This window comes from Crocodylus porosus, unplaced genomic scaffold, assembly GCF_001723895.1.
Source record: "Crocodylus porosus isolate Cpor-Errol unplaced genomic scaffold, CroPor_comp1, whole genome shotgun sequence".
NCBI classification, from domain to species: Eukaryota; Metazoa; Chordata; order Crocodylia; family Crocodylidae; genus Crocodylus; species Crocodylus porosus.
The window spans coordinates 629,270-648,404 of NW_017728923.1; the positions used below are offsets into that span (position 1 = coordinate 629,270).

At 51.0% G+C, this 19,135-nt stretch overlaps 2 protein-coding genes across 4 annotated transcripts in view; one reads left to right on the plus strand and one right to left on the minus strand.

Annotated features, from left to right (window-relative positions):
• The window catches only part of LOC109313359 (cytoplasmic phosphatidylinositol transfer protein 1-like), a 34,452-nt gene extending 29,967 nt beyond the window's left edge, over positions 1-4,485 (plus strand). The window contains exon 9 of one of the 2 annotated variants that reach the window (XM_019539839.1): positions 241-4,485. In XM_019539839.1, the coding sequence (XP_019395384.1) occupies positions 241-506 (266 nt within the window). In that variant the 3' untranslated portion in view covers positions 507-4,485. The remainder of the gene's footprint in view (positions 1-240) is intronic. The other variant, XM_019539840.1, reaches the window with a different exon arrangement.
• A 901-nt stretch (positions 4,486-5,386) lies between these two features.
• Positions 5,387-19,125, minus strand: MSS51 (MSS51 mitochondrial translational activator). 2 transcript variants are annotated; one of them, XM_019539842.1, is made up of 7 exons: positions 18,441-19,125; positions 15,076-15,287; positions 14,020-14,175; positions 13,177-13,301; positions 11,903-12,466; positions 7,599-7,692; positions 5,387-6,593 (listed from the first exon to the last, which is right to left on the minus strand). In XM_019539842.1, exons 2-7 carry the CDS (start codon positions 15,258-15,260, stop codon positions 6,365-6,367), a joined length of 1,353 nt encoding a protein of 450 aa, XP_019395387.1. In that variant the 5' UTR covers positions 15,261-15,287; positions 18,441-19,125; the 3' UTR covers positions 5,387-6,364. The 2 variants fall into 2 exon arrangements, with proteins under 2 accessions (XP_019395387.1, XP_019395386.1); XM_019539841.1 differs by lacking the exon at positions 18,441-19,125 and having other exon boundaries at positions 15,076-15,635.
• Between the last annotated feature and the right edge of the window lie 10 nt (positions 19,126-19,135).

A 19,135-nucleotide genomic window follows, 5' to 3' on the forward strand; every position in this document is an offset into this window, starting at 1 on the left:
GCCACACCACGTTGCTGACACGCTTGGGGAGGGTTGCTCACCCTTCAGTCGCCTGCTTTGTCTTGCACACTCCAAGCCCCCAAACCTCCCTGTGCTCAGGATGTCTTTCCAGTGCATGTGAGAGCCACTTCCAGAGCAGTCTCACCCCCGTGTTCCCCTGTTTGACACATCCAAGCAGTAGCAGACGGGTGGGTCCTCCCAAGCCAGCCTGTGAACTCTGCTTCTGTTTACCCCTGGCAGGAATGACAATGGAGGAGGTACGCAAGTATGAGAGGGAAACCCAGGAAGCCACCAACGAGATCATTGGCGTGGTCACACCCTCCATTTCCATAAGCCAGGTGGGACAAGCTCCGGTCACACACAGTGCCCCAGCCAGTGCCCCTTCCACACCGCTGAGTGATGATCCCCCAGACTTCCTCAGTGCTCCCAAGGACAGGCCCCGGAAGAAATCTGCTCCGGAAACACTGACGCTGCCAGCCCTGCGGGAGCGCGCCAATGCTGAGTAATGGCTGCCCTATGGACATGCTCGGTGGACAGATGCTTGGCCCTCATTTCCCACCCCTCAGATCGGGGCACCCTACCCACTTTGCCTGGCTTGAGAAATGTAAAGACTACCGCTGCCCCCAACATCATTCCTGCCCCTTGTCCCCAATAAAAAAGACAGCAGATCCTATCGTGAGCCAGATGGGAGAAGCCCCTTTGTGAGGTCCCAGATTTCCCTGCCATCACATGGGCCTTGGGCTCCCCTCAACCTGCTACCCAGCCCCACTCTCTTCTCGTCATTCCAGCACATGCCCTGCTTTCCCTGCCGTCGGTTCAGGGAGGAGCTCCAGCATGTTGGAGCCATTCCTTGGCCCATCTGTAGACAGCTCTGTCCTGGCAGGTAATGTCCCTCAGAGCTGCTTTTGCTAGAGCCAGGTGGCAGCCAGTGGCAGCCCAGCCCTTCCCTGAAGGAACTTGGAAGCACCTTTCAGACTGTTGATAAAAACTGCCAGGCATTGATTGATCTCAGTTCCCACTGGCAATGAGACCCACCAGGATGTTTAACCTATGTCCTTGCCACCTCCTGAGGATTTCTGACTGTACCTCTGAGCTTCACAGTACCACAGCAGCCCTGAGTCCACCAGCATCAAGACTGTAACTCTGTAGCTGTGCCAATGTCACCCGTGTCCCTCCAGCTTTGACAGGAGGCCAGAGATGAGTTGTCAGGACTGCTTCTCCTGTTCCTGATGTGATGCTCCAGGCCACTGGTGAAGATCCAGCATCTCAGCCATCTCTACTCTGGGGACCTTTTCCACCTGTCACTAGCACTGGTTCATCCAGCACTAGCAGTGTTGTAGTGTGGAAAAGGCTGTGACGCAGTCAGTTGATCCCCTTCTAAGCAAGGGATCATAGGACTGGCAGGGCTGATTTTAGTCATGTTTAGGCTGTGGAAAACCTTCCCTGCAGAGTGGAGCATGGCAGTCTAGGTGTGCATGAGGAGCCCACTTGGTATAAAGCCACTGGTGACAAGACACCATCACTGAGTTGCAGCTCTGGATTAATGCTTGTCATAGTGGGACAGGCCTAGCCATTGTCCCTAACATAGGCAAGCCTAAAAAGTACTGCTTGCCATGTCTTGCCTCTGTCCTTCCCAGCTGAGCCTTTCCTGTGTCCAGAGTTGTGTTCTTGGTCTTGCCAAGGCCCTTTACTTTCACCAGTCCCCTCGAGAGTCCTGCAGCAAGAAGGGGTGAAGATCTGTCCATCCCAACCCACCTAGCCTTCTGCCAAGCAGCCTTCTCCCCACTGGTGCCTTCAGGACAAGGGTCATCCCTGCGCCACTGCTCCAACAAAGATTTCTGGCAACTATTTGGACCCATGGCTGGACCCACTTCGTCACCAGCTATTCCCATTGCCCTCCAGGCACCTGGACTTAGCCTCCAAACTGCCTCACACTTGCTCAGGTCCCTGAGGAGTGGGTCCCATTATAGCTGGGCCTGCGGAGTATGTCAACCATGAGTACTAAACATGTGCAGACTCCAGCTCCAAGTGCATCCAGCACAAACCAGCTGAGCCTTCACGCTGGGTCTGAACCTCAGATACAAGCACACATTGAATTGCACTGATTCCTAAACAGGAATCCCCCAACCCTCTGCCCTCTGCTTGGGCCTCAGCACAGGTCCCTTTGTTCAAGTATTTTCTAACTGTCTTTGCTACAATTTGTGTCCTGGACAAACAGAAATGGAACAGCCAACCTCTCCTCCAAGAAACTACATGCTGCTGATGGATTAACCAAAGGTCTACATGGGAGGCAGCTCTGCCAGGTGAACCTGCTGTGCTCCCATGATGTGCAGAATGCTGTCCTCATGGAACTTGGGTCTTGGGAGGGACCTCGGAGGTCATCTGCTTCAACACCCTGCTCTGTACTTTCCACTGGGGGTTGAGGGTCACCAGCACCATACATGATGGATCATGCCTCTGCTGTGTGATACGAGCCACTGGAAGAGTAGGTTGGAGGCTGGTTGGGATTCAGTTATCCCTATGAAGCATTAGGTCATGATAGAAAAAGGCTAGGTCTGGAGGAGCCCCCACAGGGTTGGCTGCTTCTCCTAACTTGTCAGAACCTCTAGGGTCTGCAGAATGGGTCTGGAAGTCTAATAGGAACAGGCTCTGACTATTTTATCACCTTTGCCTCTGGATGGAGCCAGGATGGCCAGAGGCCTTGTGAACATGGGAGAAGTTTTACTGATTGTTTGTGGACCTTGGACAAGGTTGTGCTTAGGTTTGGGGAGAAGGTGTGGGGTAATTTTTAACTGGATTCTAGTTTGGCCTCCTCTCCAACCCAGACTGTGCAAAGGGCCAAAGGAGCCATGCAGAAAACCTGTTCGCTGTAATGGAAAGGAATGGTCCCACAAATGACAATGAGGGACTGGGTATTTAAGATGGGCCACAGCTGGATTCTGAACTCCTTCAAAAGGGAAGGACTTGGCTTGGGAACATGGCATCCACCCATACCCACGGGCTCTGGGTCAGTGCCACACTGGAAGGGATCTGTCTCCTGTTCTAGTTTGGATGTAGCCGAATCTCCCCAGAAAAGCCACGCAGCAAGATTTTGCACCATCACATTTGCACTGAGGCCCAGCATTTTGCTTTGGTTCTAAGTCAAGAGCCCAGCTCTATACAGGCTGAGCCTGGTGTCCTCAGCCCATCTCTTCTGAAGGGTATTTTCCCTTGCCAAACAAATTTTAAAGCCCCTTCTCACGTCCCCTGAATTGTATGCCCCTTGCCCAAGCTTTGTACAGAATGGGCTAGAACCTGTCCCTAGGTTCCTTGCAGCCTGAGCCTTGTTCTCTGGGTCTCAGACCCTTGTGAGGGGCTCGGCCTCTGCCTCGCCTGGAGCAGATGCAGCATTCCCGTCCCGACTTCTCTGTGTTGTGTCTTTAATTCTCATCCCTCAAGGGTTTCCCCTTTATGCCCACCTCTTGGGCTGCAGAAAGCCTGTGTGAGGCTATTGGTATCAACCTTGGGTATATGTGAGCTTGTGTTTTCCTCCTGCAGCTGCTCTGGCTCTTGTCCCTGGACATTTTGGTTCATCTCACGCATGCGTCCAGGTCCCAAGGCCTTCCTGATATGCCCGCTGTGGAGCTGTGCAGTAGCTGGTGATGCCAGGGGCTGCGCAGGGAAGTTAGTTCTAGTACTGTGCAGGAAGGATAGAGGCAAGTGCTGGAGCTGAGGGGACGATGCTGTGGTGCCTAGCCCTTTGCAGTGGGAACCTGAGGCTGATGGTTCTGTCTCTGCAGAGCCCCTCATCCCTCCCTCCCTCACTGCTTGGAGCTTTGCTCTGCAGCCCTGTACCTGGAAGCAGGGATTTGCTGATGACCAAACCAAGCATGAGCCAGGAGGGGCCAGATGTCTGTGGGGTTGAATGTATCTTGCATGAATGTACCAGATGATGTAGCATTCCCCACCCCTTCCCCTGCCCCACCCAGCCTGTCTCCTCTCTAGCCTCCTGGATCCTCAGGAGTCTCTTTATTTCTCTCCTGCCCGGGGTCCCCATCCCAGGAGGCAGCTGGTCGCTGTGAGTTGGAGAGCACTCAGGGCCCAGCCCCAGCTCCTGGAAGCTCCCTCCCAACAGACACTTGTGCAGCGAGAGCACAAAGGATTTTCCCTGCTCAGAGGCCAGGCCTCTGCTCCAGAAGGTGTGAGCATGGGACATGTCCCCGCCACTCCTGCCTGTCATGAGGCCCATGGGCCCCACCATCTCCAGCAACACAGTCTGGGCCTAGGGGGAGCAGGCTTGCCCTGGAAAATACTAACATCCCCTGGTGTCTGCTTCAGGCAACGTGAATCATTCCTCATGAGCCAATTCCTTACTGATTGCCCTTGCCACTTACTGCTCACTTGGAGGCCACTTGTGTTTGGAGGGGGCGAGGCAGTGGCTAGCTCAGGCCTTGGCTTTCTTTATTACAACAAAGGCCTTTTGAGAAATAAAGCGAAAGAAGCTGCTGCGGCTCCTCCCTGGTGTTTATCTGTCCCCTCTACATCTCCCACTGCTGCCATGAGCCCCTCCTGGCTGTAGGAGTGGGTGGCAGGGGAAGATGGCTGAGGGGAGCGATCCAGCGCCAGTGACACGCACACTCCTGACGCATTGGGCAGAAGAGGAACAACAGGGGGATCAGGACAGGGCGATGGCCTGTGAGTATATAGAAATGATGCTTCTCCTAATGCTGCATTTATCACAGCAATTCACCCATTAGACTGAGGGATAAATTAACTAAGGCAGACACCACGGTGAAGAGATCATTTTGTGTGTGCTGCTAAGAACCGTACTTGGAAGCCCCCAGCATCTCCCCTGGCTGTGATCTTTAAGGGTCACCAGGGCAGGGAACAAGGCCTGAAGAGCAGAGGAGACTGAATGGATAGAGCACACAACGACCCACACAAGGGTCACTGCAGATGTACCCTTGGGTCTAATGCAAATCAGGCTGCACAAGGCATCCACTGACTCAAGGTGCATTCACTACCTCAGCATGGGGAATGCCCCCTCCAGCTTCTTCCAGGTGAACTCAGTACCCAGGAGGTCCGGTACACTGGAGGGAGCCTTCCACCTTCCTGACATTCCCCCCAGGCAGACACAGGAAGTGGTGTGTCTCCACCAGGCATTGCTTGTTCCCTTGCAGCCAGCGGGGTCTCCTCTGGCACCTCAGAGCAAACAGGTGATTAAACACTAATGGGACTTGGTTTGGTTTGACAAGAGGATCAGAGTCCGTAACCGACAGCAGCCATTCCTAATCTGTGGTATGCGTTAACAGATTTATTATAATTACTTTATATGACAAAAATTCACTGGTGGTACTTAAGGTTGAATTGAAAAATTGCTGGTGGTACTTAAGGTTGTATCATTTAAACTGGTGGTGCGCAATCTGTCAGAGTTTGGGAACCGCAGACCTAGAGGCACTAGGTCTGGGACAGATGTCCTGTCTCTAGCTACTGGGGGTGAGAGCCTGGTTGCAGAGGGCTGCTGAATGGAAAACCATCCTCATAATCACAAGTGGCTGGGACAAATGTTTCCACCTCACTTAGCTAGCTCTGAGCTAGATAGAGCAAGCCCTGGAGAGCTGATAGCTATGGCTATGTTTTTGTCCCAAAAACCAGGAATACAGGAAAACTGCTGCCCTCTGCCATTCAGTCAGAGGGGACGGTGTTGAGGCTCTTAGCAAAGGTAGTAAAGTGAGAGCCTGTAGGAAAGAACAGGAGGGCTGCTCTCCACACTTCAACTCCCAGCAGACAGGTCACCGATGGGAAGTGCCCTTGGCAAGTCTGTTGCCGAGCTGTGGTAAGTGAGCAGTAGCAGGCAGGGCCTTTTCTGTGAACACCGCTTCTCATATCTCTGCTACCATATACGCTGCAAATAGCTGTGACAGCACTGCACTGGTAATGGCAACCCCCACCACAAGGTGCGAGAGGATTGAGCCAGCACTGGTAATGCAACAGACTCTGTGGTGCTTGCTAAATGCTTGCAGCCCTGCTCTGGCAAGTGCTTGGTTTCTGTCTCTCCCATTGTTCATTGTGGTGGTTTGGGGTGGGGGTCAGCTCTGAGGCCTAGTCAAGAGAGCTTGCTCTCTCCAGTGTCCCTCAGAGACCGCTGTATTGCTGAAGGAGGCAGCTATAAGAGCAGCCAGTGCAGCCAGGTTCCCCTCCCTGGGCTCCATGAAAAGCTGGTACCTGTTGGGGCTGCTGCCCAAGCTGAGAGGGGAGCACTGGCCCTGAATGCAGCCAAGCCAGAGCAATGGAAGCAGGGGTTGGAGGTGGCATAGCAGGGTCTGTCTAGGAGCAGTGAAGTGCCTCGTTTGCTTGATACCAAGCAGGTGTGAGCATTTCTTCTCTATTCCCCTTTGTCCTCTTCCTCTTCCAGCTCCCCAATATCAGGCTCATACGGGGGGCTGGACAGCCCATGGAACATGATGTAGTGGGAGCTGCAGTAGACAAGTGGCTTGTTGGGGCAGGAGTAGACCTGCTCAGGTTTGAGGGAGGCAAAGGGATTGGCTCCACAGCCTGTGATGTTGGTTTCCAGCTCCATCAGGATCTTCAGGGAGGACTTCAGTTCTTGCTCACTGTCAGGGAGAGATAAGGGGCATGTTTATAGCCTGCCAACACCCCCCTGTCCTGACACCACATAACCTGTGCCAGGATGTTCAGTAGGAGCTTCCTCTATGGTAGTGCCCTGCCAGTGCCACTTGGATGCCAGCAACACAAGGCACCCCATAGCAGTGCTTGTGCAATGCCCCAGCTGAAACACTCTGGTAGCATTTTAAAGCAATGTCAAGCTCTAATAGCCAATTATAGCATATTGTTGCAGGGCAACATAGAATCATAGGAAAACAGAGTTGGACTAGACCTTGGGAAGTCAACTGCTTCAGCTCCCCTGCAGACCACAGTAGCCAAGGGTTTGTCTAACTTGACTCTTAAAAACTTCCAAGGCTGAAGTTTCCATAGCCTCTCTAGGTAGCCTGTTCCAATGCTTAACCTCCCTCAGAGTGAAGACGTTCTTCCTTATATCCATCCTTAGTTTCCCTTGTTGCAATTTAAGATCACTGCTCCTGTAGCCCTTATAGCCACAAAGAATAGTCTATCCCCATCCTTTGTATAATCCCCCTTCAAGTAATTGAAGGCATATCAATCTCCTCCCTTAAGTCTTCTCTTCTCCAAATTAAACCCTGGTTCTTTCAGCCTTTGCTCCTAAGTCTTGCTTACCAGGCCTGTAACCATTTTTTTTGCTCTCTGCTGGATTCTCCCGTTGTTGATGTCTTTCTTGAAGTGTGGGCCCCAAAGCTGGATACAATGCTGTAGCTGAGGCCTCACTAGTGTTAAACAGAGTGGAAAAATCACTTCCCCTGTCTTGCAGGTGACACTCCTGTTAATAAAGCCCAGCATGCTGTTGGCTTTGTTTGCAACCAGAGTACACTGTTGGCTCACACTCAGCGTGTGATCCAGTATGCAGTGACATAAATGGCACTGAAAGGTATCAGTACAAGTCAGAGAGCAGCTGTCCCCTATTAATGACTGTCTTGAGGACTCTGGGCATGTTGGCTCCTGGCGGGTAGACAAGCCTGCCTTACTTGTACATGGTGAAAAGGGTGGGGATCTTGTAGTCCCGCAGCAGCAGCAGGGTGGGGAGCCAGCCTTCCATCAGGTCCTGGCAGGCATGGAACCCTGCAAACAAAGCAGAAGGCAAGGTGGAAGCCCTGGAGAAACCTGGTCCCAGTGCAGGGAAGAGTGGCTCTGCAGATGGAAGAAGGCTGGGGGTGTGGTCACTGTAGGAGCTAGAGCAGCTTGTACAGTATTCTTATTCTCATTCACCTCTTACCCCTGCCGCTGCATGCTCCAGACTCCCACGGCTAGTCTATTTTTGACAGCCCCTATTTCTGCCGTGCTGCAAACAAGTAACTCCCACTAACTTCAGAACATTTCGCAAGGAGGGGTGGAAGCAAGAGGCTATGAGAGCCTTCACTGCAGGATGAGGCAACTGGGTCGGTGCTGTTGGAAGAAGGCACAGGCCACCAGCTGGGAACGCTTGGTGGGGAGGGGGCAGGATCTCAAGGAAGACTCCATGTTATGCAGTGGGTGGAAGGGTTCCAGCCACCTGGGATTTTGCAGGATCATCCTGCCTTTAGCAGGAGAGTCTGCAGGTGATGTGTGCCTGGGCAGGTGCCATTGTGTCTCAATGGGTCAGTGGCTTTTTTAAATTCCTAGTCACACAGCATGCCAACATGATATAAATTGCCCTGGAAGACACAGACCCACAGCACCATGGGACTAGGATAAAACTTTGTGCTAAATTACCTTTCCCCATAGGACTCCAAAGTACTTTACAGATATATTTTACAGCACTTTACACTTTACAGAGAGGAAACCACTGGTGTTTTTCACTGCTTCTACCTGATGCTTTTGTGTTTCAGCAATGTTGTTGCTCACTACTTTGTGCTAAATGCTAAGCGCATGGTTCATTTGGAATGATTCTGATGAACCGGCTTTGTATTGAAGATGGCAGGATGTGTCCAGTGGGGCTTCTTTTGCTGATGGCTTGTGATGTGATGTAGCATGACCTACACTTCTTTGAGAGAGTGTTTGTCCTCTGGAGTAGTGACTTTAGTGGTCTTTTCTTGTTCAGGGGATGCAATGAGGGGAGTGGAAGGCTGTGTTTTTTCTTCCCACAGCTGATGCTTGTGTTTTGGATGGCCCAGGGATCACAGCACCAACTTGGGGCTGGGCTTACTTTGCAAAATTTCACCAGCGTAGTTACATAGGCTGGGAGTGTGAAACCCCTGCCAACACAGCTGTGCCCACCTAACCTGGTGTGGACATGACAGCTGTGCCCACCTAACCTGGTGTGGACGCGACTGTGCTTCACACTGCACTGCATCTTCACGAGGGGGATTTGGTGGCAAGAGTCTTCCAGTGAGGACAAGTCCTGGCCTGTGGAAGACCTGAGTTCCATTCCCTTCTCTCCCCTAGACTCCCACTGGGACCTGGGGCAAGTCACTTAAGCCCAGTGTATGACAGAAGAGACTTGTCTATATAGCTGTTCCAGTGCAGCCTCTACACAGGAACACAACATAAGCACCTGTACCAGGGTCTCCAAGTAAATGAGATGTGGCAGCATCAGCCCTTCTCCACCTGCACACCAGGGTGTTTTCCAGCACAGAAATATTCTCCCAAATTACCCTCTAAAAGACACGGCTCTGGTGGAGCCCACCCTCACCTCCCTTTGACAAATTAGTACTTGCCCTGTCTCTCAAGTGTGGCATACTCAGGTATCATGGCAATGGTGGGGCTACAAGTACCCAGGATGGATGAGTTACACCATTCTTTGGCAGGACACAGAGAAGAGATGTTTCAGGGGCACTGGCAGATTAGCAAAACCAAGGACTGCAGGAAAACTCAGGATGCCTGCTTAGCTCACCTCCCTGCCATAGGCATCTTCTCCCCACTTGTCCCAAACAACGTGATCAGCTTCTTAGTGCTTAAGAAGGTGACTTAAAAGTCTATTGGTGCTCATGATATAACCTTACTCTTTAACACTTGCCTCTGGTTGATCATCTCCCCACTACAGCCCAGATGTTGACAGTTCAGTCCTTTGAGCTGATGCAGTGTTCTGACAACACTGCCACAATGAGTTAAGCCACCCTTTGGCCTGGATCTGACATGACATCCATCCTCCTCCCTAATGATAATGCTCCCTGGCTCACTCTGTGGAGCACCCATGGATATTTTTCTTAGCTGCATTTCAATTCCAGTAGCTCACAGATGTATTTAGTGAGGATCTTAAAAACATGCTTCCACAAGCAAAGGTCCCTAAAGCTTTCTGTTCCCTGGCCCCATAGCTCACCATGTAGCAATAACAGGAGAGGCTTTACTCCACAATTCATAATAGCCCCAAATGCCTTGTTGCGGCTGTTCATTGAGTGGGAAAGGAGTGGGTTCAGATGGTTCTAAATGCTTTAAACTGATCTCCTTTCTGGGTTCTGGAGAAAAAGACAACTTTGTGAGGGGTTGCTATGGGGAAGAATAGCAATAGCCATGGACCCAAAACTGCTGAGAAGCTTGAAGTGACTATGGATCACCTCAGTGGTCTTCCTTTAGCCCACCTCCTCTCCCCTCAGGTTACACAGCAGCTGTGGTCCTCCTGGGGCCAGGGCAAGGTTATGTTAGTGTCACATCTCTGCTTTTCTTTCTGAAAAGCAGAGATGTGACACAGTACCTAGGCCAAGACTGCCTGGTTTTCAGGCCTCTTTGTGCATCTGTTTCCTCCTGTATCCAGCTGCACAAGGTTGATGCTACAATACCCTTGGTCATTATCTTTCTTTTAAGTAGAGATGCACCATGCTGGTGCCCCAGCCACATGCTATGATTATTCACGTGCTTAAAAACCTCTCACTTTCCAGTACCATTGACGGGCTGACACAGCAAACCATGCACGCCTTCCTGTCCCCACCTTAGGGATCTGAGTTCTTGGGTCCAGTAGAGGACCAACTGGGCTGAATTCAGACCCAGCTTCCCAGGGTGCCAAATAGACAAGGAACTATGATCTAGTGATCTAAGTCAGGTCCCTCTCTGCTTTCCCTTACACTAAGCTAATGGAGACTTTAGAGGGTATCTAAATAGCACGTAGCATGCAGGAGATGCCCAGGGAGAACCACATGCCATTCTTGGCTAGGCTTGTTAGAAGCTACCAGACACCCATGCTGAGATTACTGTGGCCATGCTGACCTGTAGCATTAAGCCTCATGCATCTGGGCTATGCAGCACTTTCTGTGCCAGCCAGTCTTGAATGGAGTCTATTACCAATGCTAAGAAGCAGTTAAGTAGGAGCTAATGAAGTACAGAGCCCTTAAAGATTTGCTTTGTCCCTTCCTCCTCCGTCTCACTGAGCATCTGGTGCATGACACTGTCCAAGCAGAAGGAGTATGCAAAAGGAGAAAAGAACACCCCCTCCCCAGTGCCCTGTACCATGGGGCAGTAACAGCGAGTGGCTAGAGAAGGGAGCAGGACTCCACCCAACTCTTCCAGCAACTTGCTATGTGACCCCAGGGAAGTCAATACCCTCTGGGCACCAGTTTCCCATCTATATAAGAAGGGTAATGGAGCCTGTTTTTTTCAAGTGCTTTGAGATCCTCTGAGCCAAGGCTGTCAGGAAGCCCAAGCTTCACAACTGTGCTTTCATCAAACACAGCAGGGACTCAGAGGTTACAGTACATGACATGCTACAGCCTGCGCAGTGGCATGGGAGCAGCGACAGGAAAAGTCCCTGGGAAGAACACGCACTGGGCAGGGCCAGCCCTTCTCAGCACCATGCTTTGGCACAGACCCACTGCCCATGCATTCTAACACCTCGGTGCTGAATCACCATCTCGCCACCTTAACATCCCTAGGTTTGGGATAATGCATCAGCCTGATGACATTATGCACGGGACACACCCAGGCTCCATGTGCCCCAGCAGGTGCCCCTGGCAACCCTTCAAGATGAATGGTTATTGCATAGTTGGATGTAGTCACCAGGGACTGGACTCAGTGAACCAGTAGGTCCCTTCCAGTCCTATGTTCTGGCATTTAAAACCTCAGCACTTCCCAGCTGCTACCATCATTGTGCGCCCACCTTCTGTATTTGGCCTTGCTAAGCCGGCCTGAGGCCTCATTCCCCTGGTTGTTTCCTAGGATACAGAAGTGGGGAAGGCATGGTGGGCACTATCTTATCACACAGGAACTGCAGTGTTGGGATAGACTGAAAGGAGGAGCGGGAAATCTGGGAAAGCTGGAGGGGTATGAAGAGCATGACCCAGGATGGGGCCAGCTCTGTGGGTCCAGGGGGATGAGGTACCCCCTCTTCGACACAACCATAGTGAGGCTCTGCCCAGGAACTCACCTGGATGAAAGCCCACCACAAGGTCTGGACGTGCAGCCTGCTGAGTTTCTACTTGGGATTCCCAAAAGTCATGATAGAGGCCTTTATAGCTGCTGAGGTAGACTCTACCCCTGGGTCCAAAGGCTGTCAGTGGAGGTCTCATGATGGATCCATCAACTACATCCACTCCAACCATTACCACCTCGATGCCCTGGTGCCCAGGAAATATCTGTGTCAGCTCATCATAATCTATCACCCGGGTGTTGAAGGTCTCGATGTGGGAAGCCCCAGCCACGTGCACAGTGATGGGCTTGGCATACGGGTCAATACTGAAAGCATGGAGCCCCAAGCCAATGGTGATTGGTCGGGATTGGAAATCTGAGATCAGCCGCTTGATGGACTCCAGCAGCTCTCCCTCCTCTGGCTTTGGCTTCCCAGCATTGGCCCAGAGGATGGTCATGTAACGCCCCGTTAGTACAGCACCCAGCTTTTCATCCAGGTGCTCCTGCATGGCAAACCAGTCTTCCCAGCCTTTTACTTCCTGGATGCGCTTAGTCCAGGTCTCCGTGGGGAAAGGAATATCACCTGGTGGGAGAAATACAGACAAGCTTAACCCTTGGGGCTCCTGCCTCCACTAGGTGGGACAGATCCCTTTCCCTGGAGAGTATCATTAAGTCTTTAAGAAAACTGGCCATGGGGCTCTGCCAGCTTAACTTGGGTTAAGCACACCTGTTGCTGAGCCAGGATGTGGTGTGGTAGTTACTGAATGGGAAACAGGAGGATGGGAGGGTGGGAACCCATGAGACCATCAAGGCTGTGCCAGCCAAACCAGGAGAAAGGTTGCAAGTATACAGGTTTCATACATACCCTGAATGGTTGAGAAGCAGGAGCAAAATCAGGAGTTTCTGCAGGTTGGAGTACATGCATTTGTGCAGTTATTAGATTCCCATACTGCCAACCACTGCCTGGCTCTCTGTCACTGTGGGAGGTGCTCACTGGGCTTTAAAGGCAGTGTTTGAGGGCTGGTCTCTGAGACACCAGAAAACCAGGAGTGTCAGGTGGGGTGAGGAGCTGGTAGAGAGTAGAAGCAGCTCTGGACAGAGCCTACAGTTTGACCCCTAGCCCGATCCCCTTGCTGTTCTTTGGAGCCTTACTATCCACCTGAGGAAGCTGGCTAGTAAGCTGGTGCAGAGGCAGTCAAATGAGAAATGCCATTGCCTTCCTCTGGCACTAGAGAGGCCAGCCTGCTCAACACCAGTCCTCTGGGGCATGGAGAGCAAACCCAAATTTCCTACCTGTGAAGATGAGCCACTCCACCAGCCGGTCAAGGGCTACCAACTTGAGCTTTTTGCAGAACTTTTTGTGCACAGGCCAGTTGGCCCGCTGGCACTCAGGGCTGCAGTAATACACATTCTGGCACCTGGAGGGAGGGTGAGAGAAGAGGAAGGAGTATGGGCACCAGGCTGCAGCAATACATATCCTGGAAGCTGATGGAGAAGGGTCTTACAGACAGAGCTTGAGAGAACAGCCTCAAGGAGTCTGATCTCCCCTGGATTTCAGTGCATTCTTGCCTCTTTCAGCCCTGCGTGGGACAGGTGACCCACAGACATCAAATTCACCCTAGAGAACATCAGTGGGTTGTGATGACAGAGTTGTTAGGATGGTTTGCTATGGTACCAGAGTTGGACCCTAGCTCCAGACTTATGCCAAAGGCAGCTTGGAGCAGGCCTAGTTATCAGCAAGTACTTGGTCAGTCAGGTGACTGAGTGTGAAACCAGCCCGCCTGCACCCTTGGGTGGTATTGTTTTGGGAAGCTGGTGTGCCAATGGGTTGCAAGGCTCAGGATGACCTTGCGACCATGTAACTTCTTTGGCCAGGGATCAGGATTTGAGATATGACAGGACAAGAACTGGATGCAGCTGCTGCTCAGGGGTGTAATATCCATTTCAGTGTCACATTCAGAAGCCCAGTACAAACCATTTGTGTCTGATAGGGATTAATTCTTCCCTTCTCAAAGCCACTCCAAAGAAGTTGAGAGCATTTTTACTTGCAACAGCGGATGGGTCTTGCTTGGTGCTGTGGGACAGGCCTCTAGAGCCATGCTCAACCCCTCCACTTCACTGGGGAACCAACAATACCTCTTGCATCGACGGAGGTTTTTGGAGTCAGGAAGAGCATCAGGGAGTTTCTTGCACTCCACACAGAATTTGAAGGTGTCTTCCATCTTTTTAAACATGTCAAAATATGTTCGGATCCCAAAATCTGTGCTCCCTTTCTTCCCATCCATGGCTGACCTGTGGGAAAGCAGCCAAGGCAGGATTGCTGCTGAAAAGTGAGCTGGCTCCAGCCCAAGTCCCGACCACATCTATATGGGACCTTTCCTAAGGACAAGGACTGGACAAGGGCTGCATAATGTAAGCCACTGGCATCATTAGCAGAGATGGCAGAGAGTGACTGTTGCTTCATTAATACTGCAATGGTAATGCATTATTAGGGTCTTGGTGCAGTTTTCTGGAGAGGCTTGCCAGAATTTTAATGGAAGCTAGCAGAGAATGTCTTCATTTGAGATGCTTTTAAAAACAGGAGCTTTATCTGTACCTGGGAGGAGCAGGGACTGCTGCTGTAAAGGAGTGTGATGGCCCTGCTTTGGGCATAGATTATAACTAATTATCATGAGTGCAATCAATATTACACTGATGAAAAAAAAGCAGCATGCAGATTAAAGTAAACTCATGTAAGCCCATGGAGAATTACCCTGAAAGGATTGGGTAAAACTCCACAATGCAGGTTTAGGTTTTGTCTGTCTGTGTCCATCTTGGGGTCACTGTTTGTTCAGAGTAAACAGGCTAGTACCTGCTCCTGTGCTGCCATGTGGTGAGGCACTGAGCTATACAGAGCTTCATATCCAGTCTCTGATCCTGGTGTAATATATGTCAGTATTGTATATGAATTGGTTTGAACTGGTAGAGACAGACCTGATCTTGAGCTCACTTAGGAGAGCAGCCTAGGTCACTGGAGATGGCATTTCCAGTCCAGCAAGCTTCCATCTGAGCCAGCTTTGTTTTTCCCTTCTGGTCATGCCCTGCTCAGCTAGCGCAGACAGAGGCCCAGATGTGTTCAAGTTCACATACTGTGCCTGTATGAGGGCAGCCTGTACCTATGCAGACAAGGTCAGGTAATCTGGCATTACTCACTTGTATTCGTCATAGCTTTTCATGTTGAGCTTTCTCAGGATGACCTGTGACAGACCAGGAATGTTGCTGTCCATAGCCTGGAAGCCCAGAGAGTCCATGTTGGGGCCTGTAACCACAGGATCCTCAGCAGCCTTCTTCTTGGAGCATCTGAACTTGGATGGAGTGTCCCTGTTCCTATGAGCCATCTCTGCTAGTGCTGGAGGTGAGCCAACCTGGAAGTGGTGAGGACAAGGCATAGAACAGTTCTTGGGATGGGAAAGTAAAGCCTGATCCTCCTTCTCTGTGTTTCAGTGGGCTTCCCCTGCTACCCCAAGGAGCTGATACCTACCATGCTCTGTGCAGGAATGCCGCACAACTGCTGAGGTCAGGGCTGCTCCTCTTGCTACGCTGGAGATGTCCTCCTAGCTAATAATCTGCAGGGAAGCAGTGGGGGTCAAGCTTGTGTGGGACCAGGAGACTGCTAGCCTGGGTTCTGGTGGCTGCTGTGCCAAAAAGGGCATCACTGCCTCTGTGTTGCTCAGTTCCCTGGACTAGAAGGGTGTGGCAACACTTCTCCAGGAGCAGAGGGGAAGCGACCTAAGGTGCAGAATGTAGATCTGGGTGCCAGTTTGAGGGCGCAAAACCCAGGCCTAACAGGAAAGTGCTTCTGATGCAAGTAACACCAGTAGCTGCTTCACCTTGGTAGACCCAACCTCTCAACCCAGCTACAGCTGCCTACTTCTCATCTCTCTCTTCCTCTTCTTTCCCTGTCTTCCTGTTACATCAGCCAGCTCCCCTTCCCATTACTGATTTGGATCAAGTTTGGTTTCATTATCCTAAGTGGGTCCCAAAGCAGAGTGAGAACGTATAAGGTTTTCCAGGCCCCAGTCACGAAGGGAATCCTTCCCCTCCCAGTGGACTTTGCTGTGGTCCCCATTCAGAAAAAAATCACTGTATTATGGTGTACATGGCTGGGGGTCTGTCTGAAAAGTCAGCTGGCTGACAGCCAGGAAGCCAGGCTTTATTCACAACTGAAACGTCTGTTAGTTGAAAGCTACTGAATATTTTGTTTTTCATCCCTAAGTGCCTCATAGACAGCTGGGAGTAAGGTAGATTTGACTGACTCACAGAGGCATGAGACAGCAAGGGCAGGGCCTCCTCATGGTCTTCACTGTGTGTGTCTCATTCAAACAAGATTCCAGGCACTTACGACTGGTGTATGTGACCTCTGACTGTACCCAGGGTGCCAATCAGCCAAATGAGAGAAAGCAGAGAGGAAAGGGGAAAAGAGTGATGCCACCACCAGTTAAAGTACTGAGAGACCAGTTTATTGAACAGTGGGCCACGGGCAGGTGGACACCGAGAGAGGTACTAGTGCTAGACACCCCAGTAGGAGGGCTATTGTTCATGGCCATGTTCCCAACCCTTTCTATCCTGCAGCTGGTCCAGGGATGTAGGAGAGAGGGGAGGGATACTTGTTGAGCCTTCAGAAAAGTGTTGGAACAGCTTCTGAGCACAAGCTTTTGGACAAGCCTGTGGCTGGTCTGTGGGATTCAGAGGTAGAAGTCCTTCAGGCAGTGGTATGATGCTCCTCAGCATGTGTGTACAGACATACACACACATGCTGACAGTGGCTATACATGAGCAGCTTGAATTCCAGGGACTGGTACCTCATGGCATATAACGAGCCAAGCTCAGCAGAAGCCGATGCCTGCAGAACAGTGCTTACCTAAGGGACCACGGTCATGGCTTATCTGTTTGGATGATGGCAGCTCGGGGGGGGGGGGGTCCAGCTGGATTGCTCCCAGTGCCCGCCCAGAAGTTGCCAGCCCCTTCCCTCTCCAGAGCTGACACATGTAGCCCATGTGAAGCCCCCTGATTTTCCATTCCAAAATAAGATACTGCACTAAAGTTATGGTGATAGGGTAGAGAGGAAAAAAAAGAGAACACTCTTGATGCAAGGCCCAGGCCTGGCAAAGGAGACCCATGCTCAGATATCAGGGGACAAGAAGATAGTACCACCAAAAAGCACCCTCCCCCCACGAATCTGATAGCAATGCTATTCTGGTCAGGGGGCCACCCTCATGGAGCTGGCCAATCAGCTCTGGGAGGTGTCAAAGACCTGGCAGGAATGAAGCCAGAGGCTATTATAATGGCAGCAGGGATTTCCATTAACTCCTTTTTCCCTGGAACTTTTCAAGTCTTTGTCCTATTCTACTCCCCAGTTCCACCCTATCCTTCCTGCTCTCTGGGCCTGTCTACACATACAGTTAGTGCACATAAATAAATTCTGGTGCAATCAGCTCTGGAATTTATTCATGTGCGGTACATGGAGCTCAGTCGGAGCAGTCTCAGCCTGCAGGCAGTCCCGGGGGTCAGCCTGCCAGCCTGGGGATGCTTTGACTGGGCTTAGTGTAATGTGTGGGGGTTAGCTGGGGCATGAGGGTGCTTCAGCACAAGGCTAGCCAGCAGGCAGCCCCTGCGCTGAAGCCCCTCGTGCCACGGCCAGCTTGGGCAGCGTCTACACATGCACTGCTGTGCACAAAAAAACCTCTGCAGCAGGGTAGTACTTGTATTTAAAAGTACTATCTTGCTGCAGAGTTCATTAATTTCCTGTACCCTAATAGGGGCACACATGTAGACATTGAGCAGATCTACACAAGAGGTTACATTGACATAGTGATGAGCTACACCACCGTAGCTCATTGCTATGGCAGTGTAGTGTTGGAGGGCATGAACAGTAACACCAACACTACTGCACAGTAGCAACAAGCAAGTACTTTAAGCAAGTACTAAATGACTGCGCAGTCCGGCGCACATGTAGACACACCTACTGAAATGTTTACTGTGGAGCTAGTCAGCTCCTTACTAAGCGTCTTGTGTACATGTGCTCTCCCTCTCCCCAAATACAGCTCCTCTAACTAGTCAGAGCACAACCCTGTTGCCCTGTAGAAATCAGCAGGTGTATTAATACTCCCAGACCCCCACCAACCCATATTAACAAAATGGTTAAAATGCTTTTTTCATCAAAACACACCTTAGCCCCTAATGTTACCCTGGAATTACATACACTTGTCTCAGGGGAGAACATAATGCTTAGCACCTGAATATAAGGGTCAGAGGACTGTCTCTCCTCCCACCTAAATCCTCATAGTCTGCTTCACTTGTAGACCCATTTGTCAGGAAAAAAAACAGAGATGTAACAGATCTCAAAATTACTCCAGGAAGAGGAAGACTATCAAGAACTAAATAAAGATGAGAGGAGAGGGGAAGAAAGCAATGAAAGGAGGGAATCTGAGGAGAAGGGTAAACTCTGAGCTGGAGAGAGTTAAACCACCACTTCCCTGACTGTATATGTGGGAGGTATAGCATGTTCCAGGACTCACCTTCCAGGTGCTTTCTGTCCTCCTTTCCCTCTTCTTTTTCTTTTTTTTCCCCCACTCAGTGACTCCTTCCCTTGCTTGGAGCTTGTCTCTGGGCTGCAGCAGCCTGCTGTCTCCTGGAGTGTTTTCTGCTTCAATCTGCAGAAATGCTAGGAGGAACCTTTCGGTCTAAGAATATCTCGCCTGCCCAGACCCTTTCCAAAAAGAATGACTTCTAGTAGGTAGAGTGACTGAGACCTTGGGGCTTGGCTCCCAGGAGGAACACGTGTACAAACTCTTATCAGGTGTTCCCTAAAGGAACTTCAGAAACCCATGTCACATTTGGCCCTTGTCTGAAGAGGCAGTGCAGTCCACTACCCTTGAGATGACCACACTGTTTATCCCCCCGTCTACCCCGTACTGGTGAGTATCACTCACCCCACTCCACCCATTCACTGTGCTGGAGGACTGTGTGTATTACCCTGCTCACCCCCGTGGAAGAGAAGAGAAAATAGCTACCCTATCCCATGCCTTCCCCATAGCCTAGGATACTGTATAACATCCAGTTCACCCTCATTCTGCTGCCCCATTCCTCACGTACCATGTAGCGCTTCATCCCGCAGGGAATCTGTGGCTTGCGAGTCAGTGCATCTGATAATTTGTTACTGCTCTCTCCACTGCAATATGACACTAATAAAATTACTGGTGCATCTGCTATT

Coding starts and splice junctions, on each gene's coding strand:
- MSS51 (XM_019539841.1), bottom strand. CDS start 15,311: ATGCCTTGTCCTCACCACTTCCAGGTTGGCTCACCTCCAGCACTAGCA. Junction 14,176..15,075: donor AAAAGCTATGACGAATACAA/GTGAGTAATGCC, acceptor GCTTTCCCACAG/GTCAGCCATGGATGGGAAGA. Junction 12,467..13,176: donor GGAGTGGCTCATCTTCACAG/GTAGGAAATTTG, acceptor TTCTCCCACCAG/GTGATATTCCTTTCCCCACG.